The sequence below is a fragment of the Amblyomma maculatum genome, chromosome 8 (genome assembly GCF_055883805.1).
Source record: "Amblyomma maculatum isolate TAMU_Amacu chromosome 8, ASM5588380v1, whole genome shotgun sequence".
Lineage (NCBI taxonomy): Eukaryota > Metazoa > Arthropoda > Arachnida > Ixodida > Ixodidae > Amblyomma > Amblyomma maculatum.
The window spans coordinates 75,372,247-75,399,868 of record NC_139351.1 but is presented as its reverse complement, the minus strand read 5'-3'; the positions used below and the strand labels follow the sequence as shown (position 1 = coordinate 75,399,868).

At 42.2% G+C, this 27,622-nt stretch overlaps 1 protein-coding gene across 1 annotated transcript; it reads right to left on the bottom strand.

Moving 5' to 3' along the window:
* On the bottom strand, positions 1-27,264 carry LOC146181553 (uncharacterized). The gene is made up of 6 exons (XM_084577898.1): positions 27,185-27,264; positions 22,998-23,143; positions 17,103-17,208; positions 16,692-16,780; positions 5,061-5,178; positions 1-346 (listed from the first exon to the last, which is right to left on the bottom strand). The coding sequence occupies exons 1-6, from the start codon at positions 27,196-27,198 to the stop codon at positions 331-333; spliced, it is 489 nt and encodes a 162-aa protein (XP_084434024.1). The 5' UTR covers positions 27,199-27,264; the 3' UTR covers positions 1-330.
* Between the last annotated feature and the right edge of the window lie 358 nt (positions 27,265-27,622).

The following is a 27,622-nucleotide window of genomic DNA, read 5'->3' as shown; positions in this document are numbered from 1 at the left end:
ATTTATTTCATTGGTAATAAAACTTAACAGCAGGACAACCATCTAAACATTGAAATTCTTCGCTTGCAATTTTTTTGCTGCGGGAACATGGCCATTGAGTTCTCTAAAAACATGCAACTGTATATTTGCCATAATTTATTCACAATAATTAATGCACCTTCATTGAAATAATTCGCAGAAAAGAGGACTGTTGTTGACGTAGTTTGTGTTCATATCTTCCGCTAGAAAAGCAGACAGAGGGCCTGCACACAGTCGCTTGAGGGCTATTATGTTGTCTGCACATCCACTATCTTTTCTTGTTCTACTATGGCATCTTTTCCGTGGTGTCATCTACTGATTCTCGCACCTGGAAGAATAAAAATCACAGAGTTTAAATTTTCAAAACTCCTGTAGCTATAACAGACGCTGTAGTTGACAGCTTCTGAAAAGTCGACCACCTGGGGTTATTTAACCTGTGGTGACATCGCACAGCAAATGGGTGAATCCCCTCTTTGCCTCCATGAGGCGGGGCCTACGATGGCTTGACTCAAACCGGGGTACTTTGGTACAGTAGTAGGAAATTACAGAAACAACTAAGGGCAGCTGAAGTATTTTCAACAAACGACCTGTTCGTTTGGGATGTGATGTCCTTCAAATTCTGAAGATTTGGCCGCCTTATTCGCTTTCACATTTTTTCCGTAAGTGTATAAAACAAAGGCTGATATAAAACAACCGTTCAGCAGATACCTGGAGATCGCCTTGTGCTTAGAATTAGCTGCATATTCAGGTTTATAGAAATTCTGCACTGTGCTTGCTGAAAGTCAAAGAGCCAAACAATTCATGCCTCTCATAACAAAGTGTAAAATTCATCCCATCCATTCACTACAGATTGTGATCAGTTTTCACGGAATGAATTTGCCCATTACTATATTTTTTTCATTTTGCTCATGCCCTCAAATATTTCGCTGCATGACTACGGAAAATATAACATTGAGCTTTAAACAAACTAACAGGCAAAGTATACGAATACACAACGGGGGAAAGCAGAGCATTAGATAGTACTTCAGCATTAGACATACCTACTTCAGTGCAATGTATTTCTTACATAAATGTATACCATCTTACAGTGTACTTACTTTTGGGGAACACAGAAGAGAAATTATATGTGCATGCAAGTATAACTCAGAATTTAAAAGGACAGGGCTTCCTTCATACGCAAACTAAATTTCATGAAGGGGAAACAAATACAGGTGATATATAGGCTTTGCGTTCAAAGAAACTGCGCGACAGGGTTAATTGGTACCGTCAACCATTCCTCGTGGCGACACGTACACTGCCAAGGTTTCGACTTTCGCAGCTACAACGAATGTGTTTTATAAAACATACAATAAATCTAAAAACTTGCATTACAAACATTAACTGATGTGATGTAACACCTTAGCCTGGCGGTTGGTAACCAGATTCTAAACACAATGATCAGAGGGCGGCATAATCAAATCTGTATTTTCTTATAACAGTATCTATCGATTCATGCACCTATACATCCAATGGCGTTTCAGCCATGTTACACTTTGCTATCTTTTCAATCACTCTAACCCCAAAGCTACACAAAGACTCTCAGCCTTTGCGACCACTCCCGAATCTAGGGAAAAACTTCGGTCTGGGCCCTGTGCCCTTTCCTTCATAACTATACCTTTAAAGGGACACTAAAGAGAAAACTGAAATGGGCTTGCATCGATAGAATGCCAATTCCTGATTACAAAAAATTCACTCTTATTGAAAACAGAGATGTTATAAGGTAGTAAAGAGGAAGAACAGAAATACAGGCATCGCCGCCACAGCCGAAACGCGCAACTACAAATCTCGTGATGCGCTAGGGATCACGGAGGCTGACAAATGCGAATTACGTTGCCCGTTTGAATGCGGTCGTAGGTTTTGTCTCGAATATAATAACACGCTTTTATCATACGTAAACGACGGCGAAAAGACAACGTAAACGTTGCAAGGCAAATACAAAAATATACTTGGAGGCGCCACAGGCGCTTACTTCAGTTTTGGTTATGTTTCGGCTCAGGCATTTCGTGCTCACTCGGATAGTTTGTTTGGACCTGCAGCGCCTGAATTACGAGCTTTGAGCAGCAGATGCGCCTTGATGGTTCCCATTTGAGCATTCGGAGGCACGAGCGAGCGAAATCCGCTGCCGCCGACACGCTCCTTCGTTCACACTTCTGCGCCAACATATCGCCGCCGTCGCCGCTTGGACTGCGACTTGACCGCACGACTGCAGCTACGTACGGCACGAAAAGCATACATATGCTAAGCGCCGAAGGAAAAACGCATTATCATTCAATTGTTCACTAAATCATGGCACATCTGACAAACATACTGCGTCAACAAGACCTTCAACGGGCTATTTGTAGGCGTCGTAAACAAAAGGGGCATACTTGCCGCTCATACCAAGGAGAGCGTCGATATATTGCGCTCGTCGCCCGGCGAAAAAAAGGGCCTCGGGTAAAAAGTAAAAACTAAAAATAACGAAGCACCGGAAGTACATTACAAAAGGTAAAAAAAAAAAAACGATTTGTAAAAAAAAAACGCCAGTAGCGGTAAGATTCGAACTCGCTACTGCTTGCTCCGTAACGTTCGGCGCTAACCGTTCGGCTACGCCGCTTTTTTTTTTCTTTAGTGCCGACTTTGACATTTGAAAGTGAAATCAGAAATACAGTGCATAAAGCGCGTAAGCCAGGCTTCGGCAAACACGGATTAAAATTCTCTCAGCGACGCCAAAAGATCAAGCAAGGTAATCCGCGCCACAGGAACCTTGCAGATATTTCAGATATTTAAGCTATGGCCCCATTTACAATAAAGTGTTTCTGCGATCTAAAAATTACAACTTCTTGACCGTCGGCGCATGCTGCCTGCTCTCACGTTTTGCAACTAATGTTCTGGATGCCTATGCGCCCTATATTGTGCACTGGATCCATTTTAACATGTGGAATTTCACAGCGCTGGCAAATGTAGTGGCGCCGGCACTTCGGTCATGCTATGCTACCGTGGACGTAATCTTCGCTGAACACGGCGCCGTAGCACAAACCTTGAAGGAAAAAAGTGCGACGAAGCTTCAAACCTGACAAGCGCAGCAGCGAGGACACTATTTTGCTGGTAACTAAACCTTATTTGTATGTAAACATGTCGGAAAGCGTTGCGATGACCGAGGGCTCGGTTTGTTTATACACAGTGCAAGAAGGAGCGCAAAAGCTTGAGAAACACGTAAAGTATTGTGCATTACAAGCGCTCTATGTTTTTTTTTTCTTCCTTTATGGGCCCATCGCTCTGTAAATTATTCTCTTCATCGTTTTATTTATTTCGGCTGTGGCCGTCACTGCGAGTACGCTGTTGCCATGTTGGCCTTTGAGGGATGCGACGCCGCGGGCCGCGACGGCTCGCTAGCTATCACGGAGTCTCCGCTTACGTCATAGTGTGCGTCACTCAACTCCTACTACGTAGTCGGAGGGCACAGTTTGAATTCGACCGGCGGGAACAAGAAAAAACCTCAACTTCTTATCGCAATATCTCAACAATTACTCGATTTTTTGCTGCCGGATATGCGGCGACAGTGTCACCAAATGTAGTTTATTAGATTTTCATACTATCTTTGGATGTCTTTAGTGTCCCTTTAACACTCTCGAGTTAAAATAAGTTAATGACAGTTAAATTGAATTAGTTATGCTCAATGAAGATGGGTTCGAATCAATGTTCCTGTCCCAAGGTCAAGACAGATTTGGTCAGCGTTTGAACATAATCTTCAATGCACTAAGATGCTTGTTACATGAGGAGTACATGGTCATTGGTACATGATAGCTAAAAACTGCTGTGTCCTAAGCGCCGCTGTGTAACAGGGTAAGCGCGCAGGGCTTGGCTGTGGAAAGGGGCATGTAATTGAGCAAATAATGTTTCTACACGTTCGCGCTTACCGAGTGGTATGACATTTTGCGTCAGGTGCGACGTTGGAGAGGCGGAGCTCTCGGAGTCTCGTCTGCTTTTATGGCATATTCTAAATTCATTTTAAAAATTATCCCTTTTTCTCAAACTAAAGACTAAATGCAAGCGAGAATATTAACTTATGCATGCATGTCTACTACCCCTTGACAGGAGGTTTATTTAAGAAAGACAAACTTCAGATATAGCGAGGAAGATTGCATTTTATTATCACTTGAATAGAAGTATATTAAATGTGGCTTATTCGTAGAAGATACGTGAAAGAGATAGTGAATGTACACTTCAGCTCAATATTTATGTCACTTCACATTTATTATCGTCTTCCTTTTCAAGAAGCCTCCACTCTGACGCTACGTGAGTATTTTAGTCTATAAGGCAATCAGGCTGTCAAAACGTATTGAGAGAAATGTGGAAAGACCGCATGTCTTTGCAGTATGTTCATCACGATTGTTTCGACATGGGATCATGCGTAGAGTAGATATTAGGTGAAAAGGTATTCCATGTGTAAGGAAGAGAAAGAACATACAGCGCCGCGTCGTCGCCATCGCTTGTCTCCGCGACGCCCATCTTTCGCGCTGGAGCTGTGTCTTGCAGCTGGCGATTCTATCCTGCTGTGCCCGAACTACTGGCAGTGCTAGACTTCGGACGAAGTTATAAATCCTCATTTCACTTGGTGGAGGTCTATCTGAGGTTCCCAGTACCAATCCTGCCCTTCACTTTCCTTCTCTTGGAATCCAGTTTGTTATCTTAGGCGACCTTCGGTTATCCTCTCTTCGCACTACATATCCTGCCCATGCCCATTTCTTCTTATTGATTTCCACTAGAATGTCGGTAACTTGAGTTATTTCTCTGACCCACTCTGCGCGCTTCCTATCTTTTAATGTTACCCCTACCATTTTTCGTTCCATAGCCCTTTGGGTTGCCCTCAAGTTAAGTAGAACTCTCTTGGTGAGCCTCCACGTTTCAGCCCCATAGGTGAGAACAGGTAAGATGCAACTGCTGTATACACCACTCTTGAGCGATACCTGTAAGCTGCTAGTCATAATCTGATATATGACTGATATATAACACGCTTTACTTACTTGCTTTCCACGAGGTTTCCATTTTCACACGTGTATTTCACACATTTTCCGCTGACATGACTTTGTCTGCTATCTCCATATAGCAAAAGTACATTATCTGGAGTGGTGCAGAATGGGCCTGGAAAATATTCCACATACTGTAAGTCTCTGGGATCCAAGCACTAAAGACGGGAAGACTATTACATGCCCATTTTAAACCGCACACTAACGCAAGCTTCCAGGGATGTATATCGGATATACTGTCTTTCCGCTGGTTTCAATCTTTACCAATATGTATCAACTGGCCCATCTCTCCGCTCTACTGGACATACTGGACTTTGTACTAATATGCCTCTCTGCACATCATCTCGCTCCCTCACGTATTCCCCTCGGGTTAACGATGGTGAAATATAGCGATTTTATCCACTGAAAAATTCCTCAGTCAATGAAAATAAAAATGCGCTGATATTCTGTGGTAAAGATGATTTTGGAAGTATAGACGGAATGCTAGTGCAGTCCAGTACGTGGTATATAACATATTTATTTTCTCGCATCCTCTAGAATAACGGAACGCTTTCAATTACTGACCCTCAAGGTCACTTTATTCCAGAACTCTTCCCAGCATTCTATGCAACAATCCGAGGCAGGTTTGAAAATAATTTGCCCATCTCTCTGCAGTAAGTTCTAATAGACGATGTTTTACAATTCCTGTTACTGAAGTGCTTTAACCACGACAACCATTATGTTGATCTATATTTAATTAAGAACTTGATGAATTGTCCATGATTACAGCTGTCAGAACACCAAGTTAGGCGCGCGATAACATAAAGATGTTATCCTATACCAAAGTTCAATGCAAGAATTTATAGTGCTGAAACGTAAAAAAAATGGAAGCAAAGTTCTAGCGCGCATATTTTGGCGATAAATTTCATCCGGTAGTTGCGGTAGGTGGTCAGTTATGGCTGCTAGTCGATAGCGCGACCCTTTTTGTAGCCTCTTTCGTGACGAAGAGTTACTTCCTCACCCTCTACTCCGAGAGATCTGGCGAGAGGGCGCGGCGGCGGCGTAGAGCCGTCGGTGCCGCCACCTGGCGGAGCTCGGCTGAACGGTTGCTAGGCAACGGAATGCTATCTGCGGAAAACGGCTGCGACTCAAGGTCAATCTTTACAGCGGCCACGGACTACAGGAGGGGCCGAAACCTGGCGTAGTATTGCTAACGCAGTAAAAGAAGACACTGACACGCGCCTTTCTGATAATTGATTTAATGGGAAGAAAAGTGTTGGAAAGAAGCGCGGGAAGAGGCAGCCTCCAACTAACCCGACATTCCATCGCATTTTCTTTGTGTAAGAATCAGCGCGGAGTCGTATATTTTTGAGATAATTACTCAAACTCAATGAGAGATTATTCAGATAAAACATTATTATTATTATTATTATTATTATTATTATTATTATTATTATTATTATTATTATTATTATTATTAATATTATTATTATTATTATTATTATTATTATTATTATTATTATTATTATTATTATTATTATTATTATTATTATTATTATTATTATTATTATTATTATTATTATTTCTTTCCAAATAATTACTCTGTTTTTCGTAGCGACCGCCCTGTAACAGGTCCCAAATCAAGAGGAGGTGGAGTGCTCATTGCTATTGACAGTTTTGTGAAGTGTGTTCGACGTTCCGATCTGGAAACTGTTGAAGAATGTGTGTGGCTCGAACTCACTTTAAATCGGCATGGAAAACTTTTACTTGCAGCTTTCTACATTCCTCCGAATCTTCCTCCTCCAGCCTATGATGATCTGCTCTCAATCGAACCTGTTATAACCCGTCATAGCAAACACAAACTTCCTATTTTAGGCGATTTCAATACTCCTGTATCAACTGGAACTCATTTATTTCTTCTCACAACAATCATTACATATTAAGTAAGTGTAACGCTCTACTTGATTCTGTAGCCTTTAACTCTTTGCAGCAACACAATTTCATTGAAAACTGCTGTGGTAATATTCTTGACATCTGTCTATAGAATTTTGAAAGTGTTCGAGTCTCGAGTTCAGACATACCGCTCACCCGCTGTGACAAATTTCACCCTCCGCTTCTAGTTACTACTGCTGTCTCTGCCTCACCTTCTACTAATTCAGATCGGGTGAGGAATTCACCCCGTTTCGCGTATGCACGTGGTGATTATGTCCGTCTTTTCAATTTCTTCTCTTCCGTCGACTGGTCCCTTTTAAATGATGTTAATGATTCAGATGGACAAGTCAGTCACTTTACAGAAATAGTTCTTGATGGTATGCGTCGGTGCATACCTTTGCATACTCCTACGCGTAGGAAGTTCCCTTCATGGTTTTCAAGGGAACTAATAACGGCGTTAAAACTCAAGGAACGGGCCCATCGTAAAGCGAAGCGCCCTGGGTTTCACAATTGGGCAGATGAGTTTCGCCGTGTGCGTTCTCTTTGCAAACGTTTATACAAGCGGGACTACGACTCCTATCTTGAGTCTTTAGAGAGGAGTGCCTCAAATCGTCCTAGTCAGTTCTGGCGTTACGTTTGCAAGCGTTCCATTAAATCAGATTTAAGTATCAGCTTAGTTCACTCTCAGGGTTCGGAAATTCGGGATGTTGCCGACAGTTTTGCCCAACATTTTTCCCCCGTTTACAAACATCCACATTGCGATTCCGTTTGCCTCCCATCTGGTGCACTATCTAATTCCATTCTCTTTGACGAGGAGTTGATAACTGAGAGTCTTAAGCGTCTGAGACCATCTTTGTCTCCTGAACCTGATGGCATTCCAGCTGCCATAATAAAAGCCTTCAGTTATATCTTTGTACCAGTACTGACTGCCATATTTAATAACTGTTTAAAAAATGCTGCCTTTCCTCTTGTGTGGAAAATGGCACGCGTGTTTCCTGTCTTCAAGTCTGGACACAAATCTGATGTTTCCAATTATCGTCCGATTTCTCTTCTATGTGCAACCTCTAAGCTTTTCGAATTATCTTTGCACAGCGTACTTTCTTCCATCTCAAACATATCATAGTACCGAATCAACATGGCTTCATGTCGGATCGCTCTACTTCTACCAACCTAGTCACGTTTATGACGTATGCCTCTGCAGCAGTCCTTCAGAGGGGTCAGGTTTACACTGTGTACTGTGATATGAGCGAAGCTTTCGACGTTGTTACTCACTCACTACTTCTTGAAAAACTTCTACTCTCTGCGTTGAAGTCTCACTCGTAGCCCTCCTACGCAGCTATCTCCTTGATCGATTCTGCTTTGTCAGTGTCAATGGACAGACTTTCGTTTACCCTGCAACGAGTGGAGTTCCTCAAGGTTCTGTACTAGGCACGCTTCGCTTCTCCGTTTTTATTAATGATGTTTCCTCGGCGATAAAGAACTCCTTATTTCTTCTTTATGCTGATGATATAAAAATATTCAAGGTAATACATTCTTTTCAAGATTGCTTGTTGTTGCAATCGGACATATCTGCTTTTTGTGATTGGTGCGCGAAGAATCGACTTACCCTCAATTCTTCAAAAACTAGGGTTGTGTCCTTTGCTCGTAAAACATAGCTTTCTCTACCATTATTGTGTGAATTCTGTGCTGTTGGACAGGGTTGATGAAATTAATGACCTTGGTGTACTTTTTGACCGAACCCTGAGCTTCTCCTCTCACACTAAACGAATTGCTCAGCGGGCTATGCGCACATTTGGATTCGTTTGCAGACTTTCGAGAGAGTTCCATACTCCACTTCCGTTCCTAAAACTGTACCTGTCCATATGCTTGCCGCTCTTGGAGTATGCGTCGGTTGTTTGGAATGGCACTTGCAAATCGAACTTGGACAAGGTTGACAGAGTACAAAAATAATTTTTACGGAAATTTCATTATCGCTTTCCTTGCGCAACTTCCCCCTCTCGCTCCACCATGAGCGCCCAACTGAATCTTCCTTCTCTTCACTGCAGTCGTATCAGACTTGATATCATATTTCTGTACAAACTCCTTCATGGCCACATTCTGTGCCCTCAGCTCTTAGAGTATATCCTACTGCGCATTCCTCGAAAGAGCATGAGGGAATTCAGACCATTTCAGGTTTCTCCTCTTCATTCCCACTCCCCTCTTGACAGGATGCAGTGGCTATTTAATTCTTTTTGTCCTCACCTTGACATCTTCCAAAACTCGCTCTGTTCATTTACATTGGATGTTCGTAGCGTTGTATTCTAAATAGTGCTTTACCGCATATAACTCTCACTTTCCAGCCTTAATATTGTATTTACTTCAGTTTTTGCTTTTTCTCCTATTCAATGCTGTCTGTATCTTGAACTACTTTGTATCCGTTTCTTACTTATATTTCAACTTTAAACTTTATAGTAGAATCTTACTGTCCCTTGTTCAATTCTACCTCTTTATTGTATTATTCCGTATTTCTAGCCTGTGTTTTAAGTACCATGCACTTGTTGCGCCTGGATTGGTTGTTTATTTTATGTATATTTCTATAATACTATAATCAATGTCAGTTATTTGTTGTTCTTTTTTTCTCTTCTGTCTACCCTTCTTTTTTTTCTTTCCTGGTGTGCTCAAAAATTCTCTCACTGTGCATATAAGTGATGCTACACATTGTTTGCTTACTTTCCGTGATACTTTTCGTCTCAGCTTCATTTCATGTATTATTTATTTCTTTTTTTGTTTTATCTCTGTGTGTGTAAGCATGTTTGTGCATTTTCATTTTTGTTTCTTATTTTATTTGTGCTGCAGCACGAAGACCACATGGTTGTTCCTGCGCACATTAAAAAAATAAAGATTGATTGATTGATTATTAATATTAATATTGTGAAAGAAGGCCACGTTCAGATGGCAAGGTCGTGAAGGCAAGGCAAGGTATGCCGTGTCAGCATTTAGGTTTATGGAGAAAACCCAAGCGCGCGCCGGAGCCAGCGCCGCGGGACAATGATGATGGTATGTACAAGAGGAAGAAGAAGATCATGGTATGTACAAATGAAACAAGATCCGTGGAGGGCTCACACAATCTGCCCGAGGGGTCGGAAGCGGCCAGCCTGGCCGCTCCTAACCAACCGACGTGCCGCGGCGCACAAACGGCTTCAAGCGAGATACATGAACAATTTGAGTTCCACGGTGGCGTCGGTCAGCTGGGGGACCAACAGGTGTGCCTTGGTAGATTACTGGGGAAGTTTGGTTGATTACCTTGTAGGGAACAAGATAGCGGCGCTGAAATTTATCACTAGGGCCAAGGGTGCGCAGTGGTGTATAGAGCAGTACTTCGTCACCAGGAAGAAAAGAGACCACCCGATGCTTCGAATCGTAGCGACTCTTGCGGTCTTGCTGGCACGCTTCTGTGTTGAGGCGGGCAAGATGACGGCATCTGGCCACACGGGATAAGAACTGGGCTGGTAATTATGAGGAGTAGTCGGGCGTAGAGAAGATGGAAGTGTCGAGGATTGTAGTGGGAGGACGGCCGAAAACGAGGAAAAATGGGGAGTAACCGGTAGTCCGCTGTGCTGCAGTATTATAGGCGAATGTGACGAATGGTAGAACAGTATCCCAATTTCGATGATCCGGTGTGATGTACATGGATATCATATCCGATAGGGTGCGGTGAAATCGCTCAGTCAGACCGTTAGTCTGGGGATGGTAGCTTGAGGTTGTCTTATGGAGGGTGGATGACGCACGAAGAACTTCGGATACGACTGTCGATAAGAAGGCCGTCCCGCGGTCACTTAGAAGCACCCGAGGAGCGCCATTACGCAATACCATTGACCGCAAACAGAAATTAGCTACCTCTTCAGCGGGACCAGTCGGTACAAGGGCCGTCTCAGCATAGCGTGTAAGGTGATCGAGAGCTGTTATAATCCAATGGTTACCCCCATTGGAGAGAAGTAGGGGACCATATAAGTCGATGCCGACTACGTCAAATGGTGTGGCGGGACAGGGAAGGGGCTGTAGGAGACCAGCGCGGGAAGAAGTCGGCCGCTTGCGACGTTGTCACAGGTGGCAGGAAGTAACGTATTTAGCTACGGTGGTAGACAAGCCAGACCAAAAGAATCGTCTTTTCAAGCGGTCGTATGTTTTGTTAAAACGAAGGTGACCTGCAGTAGCGTCATCGTGGAAAGCCGGTAGTATACGTGGGCGAAGCACACGCGGTACGACTGGGAGCCAGCGAGTTGCATCAGGATAATACACGTAGCAGCGTAGTATGCCATCTTCAAGCTTGAAATTGCGAAGCTGTCGGCGAAGCCTAGCGTTAGGTGGGCTCGAAGCGCCGATAAGACGGTCGATGATGGGCCAACAGTAGGCATCAGCTAATTGCTGTGAGCGGAGAGCGTGCTTGTTCTCAGAGCCGTCAAAAGAAACTGCAGTGATATGCGTCGGTGGAAGCGATGATCGGCTGTAGTCAGAGGTGGAAATGCATTGTGAAGAAAAACAGCAGGCTGATTCTGAAACCAGGCAGCGAGAAAGAGCGTCGGCGTCTTGGTGTTGCCGACCCAATTTATAAACGACGTCGAAATGGTATTCTTGCAGGCGTAGAATCCAACGGCCAAGACTGCCTGTCAAATTTTTCAGTGAAGATAACCAGCAAAGAGCATGGTGATCGGTCACAACTGTGAAATGGCGACTATATAGGTAAGGGCGAAACTTTTGAACAGCCCAGACGACGGCGAGACATTCCTGCTCTGTAATGGTGTAGTTTTTCTCAGCTGGAGTCATAGTCCGACTGGCGAAGGCAATTACTTTCTCACGCGAAGTTGCATCACGCTGCAGGAGGAGAGCGCCAAGACCGTGACCACTGGCATCAGTGTGCAGGATGGTAGGAGCGCTGTCGCTGAAGTGGCCAAGAACGGGATCTGTTGTGAGGGCCTGCTTTAGGTCGTTAAAAGCAGTGTTGCACTGTTCAGTCCACACGAAAGGGCTGCGCGCTTTAAGTTGTTCATGAAGTGGCGCAGCAATAGTTGCAAAATGCCTTATAAATCGCCGGAAATAGGACTTCAGGCCGAGGAAACTGCCCAAATCTGTAGTCCGTTGCGGACGAGGAAAGTTCAAGACCGCGATTATTTTTTTATGGTCTGGCGAATGCCGTCGTGGCTAACCAGATGTCCCAATATTTTAATTTCTTTCTCTGCAAAGCGGCACTTCTTGGGGTTGAGCTGAAGGCCCGCTGAAGGAAGACACGTGAGGACTTCATTCAGGCGCGTGAGATGGTCGGTGAAAGTTGACGAAAAGATAACAATGTCATCCAAGTAACATAAGCAGGTTCTTCATTGGAGGCCACGACGTACAGTATCAATCATTCTTTCAAATTTTGCGGGTGCGTTACTATTGCCGAAGGGCATAACATTAAACTCGTAAAGTCCGTCGGGAGTTGCGAAAGCGGTTTTTTTTTTGTCGTCCTCGCGCATAGGTATTTGCCAATAACCTGAGCGGAGGTCTAAGGTCATGAAATATTCGGCACCTTGGAGAGAGTCAAGGGCATCATCAATACGCGGCATCGGATAGAAGTCTTTGCGGGTAATTTTGTTGAGTGCGCGATAATCAACACAAAATCGTACCGATCCGTCCTTTTTTTTTAACTAATACTACTGAGGAGGACCATGAGCTTGTTGATGGACGAATAATATCGCGATGGAGCATGTCATTGACATTTTCTTCCATTACTTTTCGTTCCGTGAGAGAAACCCGATAAGGTCGTCGGCGTACAATTGAGTTACCTTCGGTAAGGATGCGGTGATGTGCAACACTAGTCCGTCCCAGTGGTGGGGAAGTGGCATCAAAAATGGCTTGGTGGGCTTAAAGCAATTGCAGCAATTTTTGACGTTGGTGCGGCATGAGGTTTGGGTTGATTGTCTTTGACAGCATGGAAAGAGAGACTTGCGAAGAATCACGTTGCGGAGTTAGCGAGGCAGTGAGCACCATCATGGATATAGGGTGAGCATCCACTATTCAAGGCAGAGAAGTTCCTTTAGTCAGCACGAGGGATTCACGGGAAGTATTCGGGGCAGCTACTATTGCTCAGCTGCTGCGGAATCGTACAAGACTTGATGAGAAGGCGATTCCACGTGCAAGGTGACAATGAGATGGTGCGATGAGTACATCCCCGTCAATAATGTGTTCAGAAACAACGGTAATAAGTGTTTCGCACTGTGGAGGCAATACAGTATCAGCTGTGGCAATGAGGGAATGATGCCGTGCAGAAATGTCAGATGAAAAATCACTGTCTCTCATATGGATGACACGGTCGCCACAAGAAATTAACGCTGAAGTGGTTGACAAAAAATTCCATCCAAAAATTATCAAATGCGCACACGGAGAAAGCACAGCAAACAGCACATGGTGGCGGACGCCGTCCATAACAACTCGAACTGTACACTTTGCTGAATGGTGCAGAGGGACACCATTTGCTCCACGAAGTTCATGTCCATCATATGGTGTCGTTACTTTCCGCAAACGGTGGCACAAATCAGCATAAATAACAGAAAGTGCAGCCCCTATATCAATCAAAACTTCAACCGGTAATCCTGCAGCTAAAACGGAAATCATATTATACGGGCGATGAGGAGGACTTTTTGTAAGTTCGCAAAGTGCAGTTTCACCTCCGGAAACTGAATCGCTTAGTTTTCCGAATTACGGACAGGAACAGTTGTTGCTGGTCGAAGTGGCGAAACAGAGCGGCGGTATGGGGAAGGGGACCGGCGTAGAGATACATGAGCCCCACTTGGTTCAGACGAAGATACCGGCGGGGGAGAGAATCGACGAGGTTGGCTGGGAATTGGTCGTCGCTGATAATATGCAGGTATGCCTAGTTCGAAGGCGTCATAACCACGTCGCTCGTTCTGAATGCGTCGGCGACAAAAGCGAGCTAAATGTCCTCGAATTCCACAATAATAGCACACTGGGCGAGAGGGGCGCCAAGGAGCGTAACAGGATGTCGTAGGTTGAGCCGTCGTCATGGTGTTGATGTGGTTGTAGGGTGGTGCTTGGGGTGGTTGAAGAAAATGAGGAGGGGATGCAGCGACGTGAGCGTAGGTCGGTGCTGGGCGAGGTGCAGGAGGATCAGGTGTGACAGGGTGGTTGATAGTGGCCAACTCTTCTTTAATGATGTGGCGGAGGCCGGCGTCGTTAGAAGGAGGAGACGAATGATCGCACCCGTGCCGGCAGAAAGGGCTGAGGGCTTGGAGCTCCTCGCGGATTATCGCTCGAATCATGGCTCGTAGATCGAGGTCAGTAGAGGTCGGGGCAGTAGTGAAGCCGGGCTGCAATCTGGAGGACTGTAGCTGGTCGAGGCATTGGCAGGTCGTTATAATGGAATCAACACTTGATGGTTTCTGGGCAACTAGGGTGTTATAAGCCATTGAACTGATTCCCTTCAAGACATGGTGTACACGTTCAGATTCTGGCATGGTGGGACTTATACGCCGACAGAGTGCCATCACGGCCTCTATGTATGACGCATAGGACTCATCGGGACGTTGACGGGGGGTAGCGAGCTTGTTCCTTGCGATCTCCGTCCGAACAGCCGGGTCAGCGAAGTACTGTCGGAACTGCTGCTTGAAGGTGGGCCATTTTATGGTGTGGGGCTCGCGGTTAATAAACCAATTTCTGGCGACCTCAATAAGGTAGAAAGATACGTTCAGAAATTTCAAAGCATCATCCCACCGGTTGTAGGCACTGCAGCGTTCATAAGTGCCAAGCCAGTCATCGACGTCTTCGTCGCGACGACCAGCGAACAGTGGCGGGTCGCGTTATCGTGTGGGCACCATCGGAGGCGGCGGTGTAGCCGAGGTAGAGGGTCCGGCCGGGTCGGGACGGCTCTCGGTTAACATGACGATGGTAGTTGTTAAACGGCGACCGGAACGTAGCTCCAGCGAGAGGCAGGGCACAAGGCAGCAAGGGGATCGAATTTCCCCTCCACCACTTTTGAAAGAAGGCCAGGTTCAGACGGCAAGGTCGTGAAGGCACGGCAAGGTATGCCATGTCAGCGTTTAATTTTATGGAGAAGACCCAAGCGCGCGCCGGAGCCGGCGCCGCGGGACGACGATGATGGTATGTACAAGAGGACGGAGAAGATCATGGTATGTACAAATGAAAGAAGATCCGTGGAGGGCTCACATTATTATTATTATTATTATTATTATTATTATTATTATTATTATTATTATTATTATTATTATTATTATTATTATTATTATTATTATTATTATTATTATTATTATTATTATTATTATTATTATTATTATTATTATTATAAATCGCGCTGTAAGAAAGAACCACGTGCCTCAAATAAAATCCGGTGGGACGACCTCCGAAGAGTGAACATGGTGCTATTATTGACTTAGCCAATTTTTGTAACTTACTAGGTATTTCTGTTCTGTGTAACTTGTTCTTGACAGTGTTCACAAGCCCCACTCGCCTTCAGAGCGGCAGACGTGTTGATCCTGTACTACGTCGAGTGGTATGTGGAATGTCTTAGTATGATGAACGTTTCATTGCGCGGTAATACGGTCGGTAATAAGGTGCGGGAGGCCTGTTTGCTGCTGGCACAATGGCGTTCGGCAGAGCTAACGTCACTTTCTTGCCGTTAACTGCGAGTGATGAATACGATGCGCAGTTCCGGAATTTGCATAGAATCTTGGTAGTTTGTGTTGCTACAGCAATTTGCACTATTCCCAATATCTTCACTTTTCTTCTTGCGGCAGCTACGAAAACTAGGTTCTTAAAATGTCATAGCAGGAGCAAGCAGATACATGTGAGAATGAAACATGTTGAATATATTTATTGCATACGCAAGATGGCCTTTCATGAGACCACTCTTTCATTCACTTATTTGAAAGAACTCAAAAACGATCGAACGTACCCCAAAACACGAAAATGTTTCTATAGTAGAGGAGTAAGGTCTGGGGGGGGGGGGGGGGGAGCTTTCAGAATGAGAGCACTGCACTATTCTACCTTAGATACTTTTCAGCGCATCTTACCTTCCAGGTAATAAACTTAGGCTCAAAGTGAATATTATATAGACATTACGGAATTAAAAATGTGATTCGCCAACGCCGGTAGGCATTACGCCTACATGCTAATGGCACCAAGATATCCTATTAGCGCTTGTAGGGTGTAAAGCTAGTTTTGAGTTAGCAAGGCAACTGCTCTTGACCATTACGTGAAAATCAGTTCAACATTAAGCCAAAAGACAATAACTTATTTGATTCTAAGCTTGTGCTTAGATAATGACGCCTCGGAACAATACGACCGTTACATATGCTATATAAGACCACAACGCCAAACACAAAACATCTGAACTGTCCCGTTTCCTATCCCTTGTTTACACTCTACGTCCCAACCACTATTGATCCTCAGACATAAGGTTTGTCCACATTCAACTGAACACTATTGACCGAACATTCCAGTGGCCAGCCTTTGACAGTAACAAAATGTCAAGAGCGATGTAAACTCGCTATATGTTTATAAACACAGGCTGAATTATACACCATAAAGTTAATAACTCACTGTAATGCTTGTCATTTCAAGAAACCCCAGTATTTTTCACGTCTGATAAGCTTTTTTTTTCCCAGCGTCTACATCGGCAACATTAAACACTAAAATAAACATAAGCATCAAGATTATAAAACTTACTTGACTTTTCGAGGCATTGTGTTTCACAGCACTCTGGAAATCGTGCTTTAGGATTGCTCCTCTTACAACCATGTTCGAGTGCTTTGCACCTGAGTTAGAGAGAAATTTCAGCTTAATTAGAAGCTCCAGAAATTTACTAAGACACAAAGGTCAGTCTCTTCCTTCGCTGCTTATAAGACATTGACATCACCCGAAGAAAATAGTACTTCTCAAAAACAGCTTCCTACCTACTGAATTTTCATTATTGCCATTTTCTCGATATTGTCAATATACTTTCGCCTTCCATCGCAATGATACTTAACGAGTACACAGAAAAAGTAAGTCGGTATATGTTTCTTTTTCTATGTGGTTATAGCACGATATTCGCAAAACGCGAATGCATTACTGGGAGACCAAAATGCTGCGACTTACTCCTCTTTTAGGATTTTCCCGTCATTATATTTGCATGTCCACCGCTCACACAATCCAGACGGTAATATTGCACTGTTGAAGGCACTTGTGTGGTATGCGCAATAGCCTGAAACAGAAATATTTTAGTTGCCACTTTTTCGAGATGAAGAGCAATGCTGCTGCAATAATGCTGCCCAGTGGTATGGTAAATACTGCCACGACAATTATCGGTTGCGCTTCTATGCCCCCGAAAGATTTGCTGAGCGTTCACTGCATTATTCTTAGTAAATGAATTCACGAGACACCTTTTGATCTCTATGTTTTTGCCGAAATCAGCGAAAGTAAAATAACCAGAACTTATTTATTTCTGTACCTCTTTTCATCGTCATACAGATTAAAATGATATAGGCAAATTTAGCTCGATCAGTAATTTTTTAAACGGCCCCTCCGTTCTACCCTTCTACCTAAAATTGTAATCTAATAGAACGCATTTCTATAGTCTCAATATGAACATGATCTAAAAAAAAAAAGAGGAATGTTTTCGTCGAGGCTACAAAGGTGCATAAGCCTCACCAACCTCCTAATTTCATTTTAATGTTTCATTATAGCTCTTCAAACTTCCATGCGATTTCTACTAAATCAAAGGGCGGAAGATATCTTGAAATTTACTTCACTGATTTTCAGCCGCAGTGCTTCTCGCAGAACAATGTTCACGAAACGACTGGCAGTTACAAAGTTAAGCTAGACAAGAAGGCGGGTCCAGTGTGAGGTGTCCAGGCGAACTTAGGTTTGGCGCACGTGGACTTTTGAATGGGACATTTATCAATGTGAGGAGAGAGAACACAGTCGCCTTTTCCCGGTTGAAGACCCAGGAACACCGCCAGAAGTTCTCAGCTTTTTAGCGTCAGCATGCTACGAAGGAATTTTTTATGATTATGTTTATCGCGCAATAACAGGTTTTCTTTTCATATACCATCCTACCTAATACACGAGGTTCATTTTATGACCTGCTAAACATTTGCTATTTAGACAGTCCGCCTTTTAACATCAATTGGTGTTGATTTAGGTTAACCTATATGCTTATGAGTGATTTTGAAAACTGCTAGTACTCTCGACTAAAAGGATTCAACGACACATAATATTTTTGAGGCAGATGTGGGCTATATGGGATCTAAGGAAATAGTCAGAGCATCCGAATCGCGCCAGAACTTTCCTTTTAGATTTTACCTTTTATCTGTACGTCGCTGAGTACTTAAAGTTACTTAAAAAGCGAAAAGCCTGCGTTTATAAAATAATTGTAACGCATGTGCGGAATATTAGGAGATAGGGTTCATGAACTCATTAATACAAACAGTGTAGTTCTTGATGTGCAGAAATATACTTTGAAATTTGTTCTATGCTGAAGATGCGCAATTAGTACTGTCGCACAGTTCCAACGACGCTTTTTTAAGAAATAGTTAAGCGAATGTACGAATACTGCCAAAAACCTTCATGCAATTTTGATGTGAAGGCTCTGAGCTTCGCATGAACAGAAAATGTTTCCTTCTGCAGTTTGCTCTGCGTTCAAAATGAGCAGTTAAGGCAGCCGTAGAAAACAAATCCAGCGAGGTCTTTAGAACTAACAGGAATTATAATTAATGCTAGCCTACCTATAGAATATGTGTCATCGTATTGACCTTGATCAAGAAATTATAGGACATGCAAAAATAGGAATTTAAGAAGTTTCATTAGAAAAGACTGTCAACTTTCAGCGACTGTTTGCACTGTTGAAAAATGATAGTGGCTTTATATATGATTCTATAGAAGGCAGAAACGATTAAGAAAATTAACACCGCAGAGTTGACATCAATGACTCTCAAGATCAGAGGGATCGATCCGTTTCATTATTTTACCTTATAGCGGATAATTTCGGCAATTTCGTATCTTTCATCAGTGGATTTAATAATTCTTTTCCATTTAGAATGTGGACATTTTGTTTACTTGGATGCACGGAAGTTACAGCGTGTTCAGTTCTGATGCCAAAAGTAATAGTCGTTTTATATTGCGTCACAAACTTTCACCAAGAAATTAAGATTGAACATTAGGTTTATTACTAAGGCGTTAAGAATAATGAAGAATAATTACACAGTATATTAAAGGAGCTTGCCGTTCTTTTTACGCATTACCAAGCAGGGACAACAAAAACAAGTGAGAAAAATGGTCATGTTCATGGGCCCTAAAATACTCATCTATAGGAATATTCTTCGAAATAGCAAACCCGAAAACTATGAAAAGAAACTAACGTTCAATTTGGTCAGCTTTACAGTGGTCGTTTTGGCACATTAGCTTACGTCTCTTTTATGACAGAAAAGCTTGCCGGAAACTTCTCATTAGGAATGAAGAAGTGATTTTATGATAAAGCTATCACCTTGCGAAGCTAGCGGCTTTTCTTGAGCTAGTACACAATCATGGCGGCGCTCAAGTTCTCCAGAGAATGAGCTACATTTGAGCGAAAAAGGTAGCGACGCGAAGAGGGGAAGCGGTGAACGTGATAATCGTTCACTCAGTAGAGAAAGATTTCGGCTTGCTGCTGCGTAGAACCGACGGCATTGCTAAACAGCGTCGACGATCTGTGTTACCGACGTTGCAAATAGTTTTCCGCTCTACTATGACATCAAATTTCTGGCCTATTATACCTTAAACTATTTATTTGGAAATGCGAAAACTGTCACATTAATTGCAAGATATACAGAATGTAGAGGCAACATTGAAAATATAACTAATTTAAAATATATCGCATTGAATTTGAAGAGTTTAGCAAGTGGTTATTGTGCTATATAAGTATTCACACTAATGTGAAATTAGCGGATGGCATTTCCTTGTTAAGTAACTCAGAGGACCGATTGAAACCAGTGAAAAATAATGTAGACAGTAGAAGCAGAAATATGGGCCTGAATATTATTATGCAGAAGACTAAGGTGATGCTGATAGCCTGCGAAAGGTACAGCAATTTAAAATAAATAGCGAAGCACTGGAAGTGGTTGGCGAATATGTCTGCTTAGGAGATGCAGTGATCGCTGGTCCAAAATCACAGAACAGAAAGAACGAAGAGATTGAGGGTGGGATGAAGCGCATTTGGAAGGCATTATGACTAGCAGCTTACGGGTATTACTTTGCATCCTAGTTGCATCCTACCGGTGCTGAAATATGGGGATGAAACAAATAGGTTAACCAAAAGGGTTCTACTTAAGTTCAGGACAACATTTGGGCAAAGGAACAGTAATGAGATGCCTGACGTTAGTAGATAGGAAACGGGCAGAGTGGGTGAGAGAAATAACTCAACTTACTGATATTCTAGTTGAAATTAAGAAGAAGAAATGGTCATGGGCAGGAAACGTAATTCGAAGAAGGATAACCGACGGTCTGTAAGAATAACCAATTGGATTCCAAAGGAAGGTAAGCGTAGCAAAGTACAACAGAACATTAGGAGGTTTGGTGAGATTAGGAAATCCGCAGGGGTCAAGTTAGAGCAACTAGCACAAGAACGGGTTAATTGGAAGAAAATGGGAGAGCAATTCCCTGAATACACTGATTAGGGGCACCGACCCTGTGAGAAGAACAAAGTTGGACCTCTTTTCTGATGATGATACAAGCAGCCATGTTGACTTTATTTTTTTCTTTGCGGTTGGACTTAAACGCCATGCCGTAATTACGTATGGCGTCAGATGCTGCGTTGAATAAATGAACTGCGCGCGTTGCTGGATAATCATTAATTAATAACGTTATTGCGCAAAAAATACCAATAAAACTAGACAGAAATGCCAAAGTTGCAATAAGCGGCACCCGAACACTTGTACTTTCGGTTTGCCACAAACCTCCATGGTAAATGAAGTGCAGGGCGGCTAGTATTTCGTTCAGTTGTAATGAGAAACCCTATTACCGTTCGCACCACCAAACGAATGGCATCGTCATGCAGAAAATGCTGAAGTGGGCTGGCAAATAGCCAAATGCTACAAACCCTTCATTAGCAAACATCAGGGACAACAAATTCATTCTCTTTCAATTGAGCACCATAAAAGTCGTGAGAATATAACGCAGTAGCTGCTCAAATAGTAAATGAAGTAGTGTATGCATGATCGTAGAAATCAAATATAGCCCAATTACCATTGCTCGTAAGACTTTTTTAATGAAACGGCTACATTCTTTTGCTTCGATTGGTAAAACTGTTACCGTTGTCAGTCGATATAAATCATTTTAAGATGAAGGTTACACACAGCTGGTTGTCAGGTTAGTAGTCCTTGGCCGGACGATGGCAGAACATCTAACCGTATGCGTACATTGTGATGATTTGTTACCGAATGGCTATATGGCGCTAAGAAACGTTTTCCTTGCAGTAAGATGCTTTCAGAACTCATGACTGAATGTTAAGCTCCAAAAGATAAATGTGAGCACATTGTGTCCTGCTCCGTGGATCCAACTACACATACAAGCTTCGCAGTTTTCTCAACTTAGTCACTTAGTCACTTGATGGCGCCATCCTCACAAAAGGGCAGTGCTCTTGATTAATCGGAATGCAGGAGATTGTGGATCCATTCTGCAGTCACCGTCTCGGAACCATCAAACGCGGCAATACCACGTGGTTTCGTGACATCACGTGTCCCACCACGTCAACTGCCATCAATGGCAGGCCGCATCTGGTCTGCATTACCGTTGCATGTCACCTGCTGAGCAGAAGCTGATTTTAAGACTCGTAAGTATGAGAAATGTCGCCACGTTTGGCCGGTGGTTTTAAGACGCCTCTTTTCTACGAACGATGCCATACTTTGAGGCGGAGCGCTCTTTGAAGACAGTTTTATGTCGCCACTTTCTGATGTATGATGCCACCTATGGTAGAAAATTTTATGACGTAACTTTTTTGAGGATTAGGTCACATATTCCGGAAGGTTGCGATTTTCTCTCATCCCACTGTTTCTTGTATTGCTTTCGCATCAAAGAGCACGTGCATATTTTGAGTGTGCGATTTTCTCTCATCCCACTGTTTCTTGTATTGCTTTCGCATCAAAGAGCACGTGCATATTTTGAGTGGTGTTATAACGCCAATTTATGAGCGACGACATGTTTTTCTACAAGTGTTGCGAACAAGATTTAACAATAAAAAGCAGAGGTAACTTTCTTCAGCGCGAAGTAAGAAAGTGTACCCGCGGTAAATATGATCAGGTTATTAGTGGTATGCATTTCATATGATCTGATTGTCAGGCGTGCTTCAAAAATTTAGAGAGAAGATTCAGTGCTTTTAATGAAATTTTTTCTTGCGCTACAGCGAGGCGCATGAAAATTGAAGATACTAACAGCACTATGCGGTGAGCACAAGACCACGCATGCATTGAGTGGCAATTTCACTGATATGTGTTTTATCCGTGTTTTACTATGAGTAAATGTATAGGAAGAAGAGGGCATAGACGATCACTTTTATGTCCAGGAAATTGGTACTCCTTGCGGTACTTACAAATAGCAAAGTCAGTACACGGGCTCTTGTTATTTAGTTTCAACGTCCGGCCCCCGCATCCTACTTAAGACTATGAACGCTGTAGCAGCGGAATAATAGCTGATGCTGCACATTTTTACGCTATAAAAATGCGGTAACAGCAGCACGTACTTTGGGTATAATTGTACTCCTAATTTTCTCAAGAGTAGCAAGTTTCCATGCAGTGGAGTCATGACAGTCTCTTTGCGGCACTTAGAAAGGAGAGCGCAGTATCGATAATATGACTTTCAATGTGAGATATACATATTATATACGCATATTAAATTTACTTCTCTCTATGGGGTGGTCACTTAGCTTTACCAGATATCTTGTATGACTTCAGGTAACACATGATTCAATCATTGGCAAGACATTCGATTTTTTCGTTTGATTCATGTCGTGTCATAACCTACCTTTATCTAATTGAGGATTCTTGATTTCAACTTGTTTGACATTAGAAACATCCTCTGCTCGACTTCGTGGAACCCACAACAATAGTGCACTGAGAAGGCCGCACAGCAACATCGTGGAAGTCGGAGTACTGTCAAGAAATATCTCTCTGAAAAAAGCAAATAATTTAGGAATATAGAACGTAAGAAATAACACCACTTCATCTCGAAAGTGGAGCGAATATATGTGAACTTTAGACATAAATTTAGGTTTTGAAATCAGAAGCGAAATATGAACACATATCGAAAACAATATTGACATTTGTTTATTGATAGACTTCATGAAACTTCATGTGTAAAAAACGCCTGATTATTCAAAAATATTGAAAGTCATGTCAGAAAATTCGTAGTCGTTGGCAAGGACAAATAAATTTATTTTCAATGGCCATAAGGAACTTTATGTTCAAACCCTTTGTCCGATGAATTCTATCCTGCGCTTGACACGCTCGGCAAAATTAATCTATTTGGTAAAGTGGAGCCCCCCAGATTTACTTCTTAAAAAAAACTATAATAAAAGGCTTGCCAATCCGACTGTTCATTTGTGCACAAGCAGTTTTGAAAGTTTGATTATTAAGGCCGCAGTAATATTGAGATGAATAACTACAAAGGTGTCAATGGCAGTCACTGTCGAAAAAGTGTTTCAGTAGTCTAATGAACGTACTTGGAACAAAACTGTACATTCACGAAGTTGAGAACTACCGGGAGAAAAATCCGGCCACTGGTGATATTGTGAAAAAAGTGGGGGCTTAGGCCACGCATTCTAGCCGATTTTATTGACGTAATAAAGGTTGTAAGATTTACACAATTCTGGCTAGCATTCAAAACCTGTGAGGACCTAATGCACGAAGGTATAATATAGTCCACCTGTATAAAGCAAGCTTGAATAAATTGCCCGAGAACTGGATATTTCCAAGCATTTACCCAAGCTGTCATATTCAGCTTAGAACTGAAGTAACTACTGCATATATGCTTGACATTCCATAGCTATTTCCTCCGACCTTCTTAAGGAGTTTGTGATTGTTAAACTAGTTTATGATGCGACAGAATAACTGTTCAATTTTTGGCATAAAATATAGCAGCAGTAGATTTTGAATAAATACCGCACTTTAATATGTGTTCACTGCAATGCATATGAATTTTTTGTTGGCATTAGTTTGGCGCTGAAGAAATCAAGAACAGTCAAATATTCAAGAACATTATATGGACTAAACAATAAGGTGAATCTTTCAGTAGGACAGAAAAGCTAGCTACACTTTTGGTTTGACAGGTATCACACTTACGGTCAAAGGGGTCTACTTTTATGTATTACTGCCATATTTGCAGGATTTAGAGGCATCTAAAGTGACTCCTGAAAGGAATCAAGGTTCAAGCGTTTTATGGGACCTCATAAAAAAGTTTTCCAGCTGTGTCTAAGTCGGGTTTTCTTGTTGCAGACCTCACTCGTTGATTTACATGAAACAGACATTACAAAGCTCGCTGAGTGGTGGAACACGGCGAATTAGAATCGCCATTTAATTTTTAAGTGAGCTGAAATTCATCAGCCACACATTACGAATGCAACTGAAAATGAATCCTCGGCCTGCCACCCTACTCAGTATGAGTCTTACGCGGGAACGGTATCCAGTAAGCTGTAGGCGAGTAGACTTCAACGATTTTCGACGTATGTTGACGCAAGCGACTTGAACCTTGGCTATATTTTTAACGAACAAGGTGGCTTCAACGAAAAACGGTTTATTGAAAACTATGAAGCAGATGTAAAGTCTAAATTAATTCCTTTTTATAGAAACGTATTAGAAAACTTTGCCAAAAGTAACCAGGCTGCAGGATCTGCTTCTTATCCATGTGGTAGTAAATTCATAGCATGTCTGAACCTCTAAATGTTTGTAATGTGAAGGCGAACGCCTGTCCTCACTTCTTAACTAGTTGTTATCATCTGAAAATCATTATTGGCTTTATAATACAAGGGAGAAGCAAAACATGCAGCCTGGTTACTTTTGGCAAAGACGGTACATTTACCTAAATCTTTGTCAGAAGAATAACAAAAATTCACAGCAAAATATTCCTTAATATACGCAGTATTGACTGAACAAGAAACATTGCGCAAGCACGGTTTTTTGATGAAAAAAAATTTCAAGCTGACTATCGGTCAAATATTTTCAGGGCATCCAGAATTCTTTAGTTCAATAGATGGAGCCGGCAGACATTTAGGTGTACTAAGAATTTTTTTAGTCCCTTTAAATATTGATGAGAAGATGTTCTTAATAGGCACCGCAACATCATTGTTCATACTATGCGGTCGTTTTGGTTTTGTTTTTTCACGACACTTGAACGCACCTTAGGCATATTCGTTCCGTAATTTTGATCAATTATTTTAGAAAACCTCTTCAGGTTGTTTTTCTTGGCTATTCTTGTTTTCTTCAAATGTGCCGTGGCGTGTAAGCTTCCTTCGTATACTCAAGCGTGTTAATCCGGTTTGGGGCCGCAATGCAAAGCACTTTTTACGTTTTAGGGCCTTTCCAGGAACATGGGTGTTAGCAGGAAGTGTGCTTTCAAGAGAGGTGTCCTCTCCTGCTAGTTCTTCAGCGAATAGAGATAGGAGAAAAAAAAATTGATTCTATGATATAAGGAGATTAAACTCGAAGCCAAGTTTGATTATTGCAGAGAAATAATTAACTAGCCACAGATCGCAAAGTTGCGTCGAAATAGCGCCATACGTCCAATAGACGGGATGTAAAAATAACTCGGACAGCGAAATAGCACAAAAATAGTAAAATTTGGTTATAAATGCTGGAGTTGCGCAAACGTAGACTAAGAACCTGTAATAAAGAGGAATTAGCACTTATGCCCATCGAAGCGCCTATTATTTCGAAAAACAACTCAAGAAACTTAGATGATAACGTCACACAAGACGGAGAGATGTCGGTACACTGTCGGATCTCACAAAGTGAGTAAATGCCGGATTTATAAAACTAAATGAAAGCGTGTAATTAAGCGGAATTAGTACAGAATGGAAGCAGATTAGTGTAAACTAATCAAAGCCGTTCAAATGCGGACAATGTGAACAAACACGGCAAGTTAGTAGGAAGATTCTCATGAGCCTTACCCCACTTAAGAGGTATCTAAGTGCATCCAACGAATTTTTACCGAGCATTCAACGACTTTCTTCCTTGTCCTTTTTTTCATAATTGTAGTAGAAACAGAAATATCCGCGTCATCGGTCAGCAGAATGAAGTACAATAATCCTTAAAACTGGCGATGAACTGACATATAATATTCTATCGGAAACAAACATTTTATGAAATTATTACAGATGCAAATATCTTCAAGCAAACAGACAATACTGTGAGTCACTGCTCATTTTAAGGCGTAGGTATGTTTGGGCAGACTTTCAAAGCATTTTACTTGCTCATTTCAACCTGTAATATTAAATACACGTTGCTAGGACATTGTGATGGTTTATTGACAAAAATAAAAAAAAATATGTTTGCCGAATTTACCTACCAACCCACGTTGAAAGGGTAATGCTTGCAGACCTACTAGCCTGATATCGCGTATTAAAATTTCAATTTCAGCCGCCGTGTAATGTGGGCTTTGCTTTCATACACAGGAAGACCTAATGGAAGTTATTAAACAATTCTCACATCGAGAAACACTTTTACGTGCCCTTTAATGCCGAGCAAAGATTAAAGCCTAGGCACTTGTAGAAGTGCAGTCTACGCACAGAGCTCTCTACTAGTGGGCTGGAGGTGGCTTTTCACTCGCTTGCTGAAGGTTTAACAAAAAACTTATGGCGGTCTTCTTCTAAAACCAACTCTGAATGTTTGGTCAACTACACAATGTTTTTATTTTTCAATAATTCATAGTCCCGAATATTGAGCAGCATTAACACTTAGGTTTGTTGACTTATTATCCATGTTGCTCTTTATAACTTACGTTATTTTTACAATTATCAGCAATTTTCTCTTCATTTTTCATCCTTCCGTAGTGTGATTCCCGCTTTCCTCTCCTGATATCTAGTCCCGAGTTTTCATCCTGCAAGCTCTGGCCTTTCATAGTAGTACTCCCCAACTCCCGAAATTTAAGACGATAATACTCTGGAAATAAAACTCTTATAAGATGAGAAAATGTATTGAAAAACACTGTCTTCTCACCTTCCCGTTACCATCCAAGAAGACCTTTAAAAGCCAGGAATGTTCTAGAAATGAGTTGAGATTGGGTGGTGTAATGTAATATTGTCTGGATTGGGGCTTTTATATTGGGCCTTGTCGTATATTTTATAACAATGTGAAACATTTACTGCACTATTTTAGTCATGACGTTTTTATGGAGCATTTTACACGTAGGATGGTAGATTCTGAAAACAATTGGGCTCTATGCATCATAAAAGAGGGAGCGTATTTGTGTGAGCACGAAAGCAAAACGAAATTGACTTTTTCTGCCTACTTGACGACACAATGGTTGGCGGGCGATTTTATAGTATCACTCATAAATAAAGTCAGCGCATATGGACGAGGCCTAACGGGAGTGGACATAGTGCTGGGACGTTCACTCATTTAGTCCTCGTTCGTGTATGCTTATCGTTGCAGGAA

Bases quoted from the DNA above. Each gene is read 5' to 3' on its own strand.
- LOC146181553 (XM_084577898.1), bottom strand. The intron at 16,781-17,102 runs GTAAGTCGCAGC...TCTCTAACTCAG, and splicing joins GGGAAAATCCTAAAAGAGGA to GTGCAAAGCACTCGAACATG. The intron at 5,179-16,691 runs GTAAGTTTTATA...AATATTTTCCAG, and splicing joins ACAATGCCTCGAAAAGTCAA to GCCCATTCTGCACCACTCCA.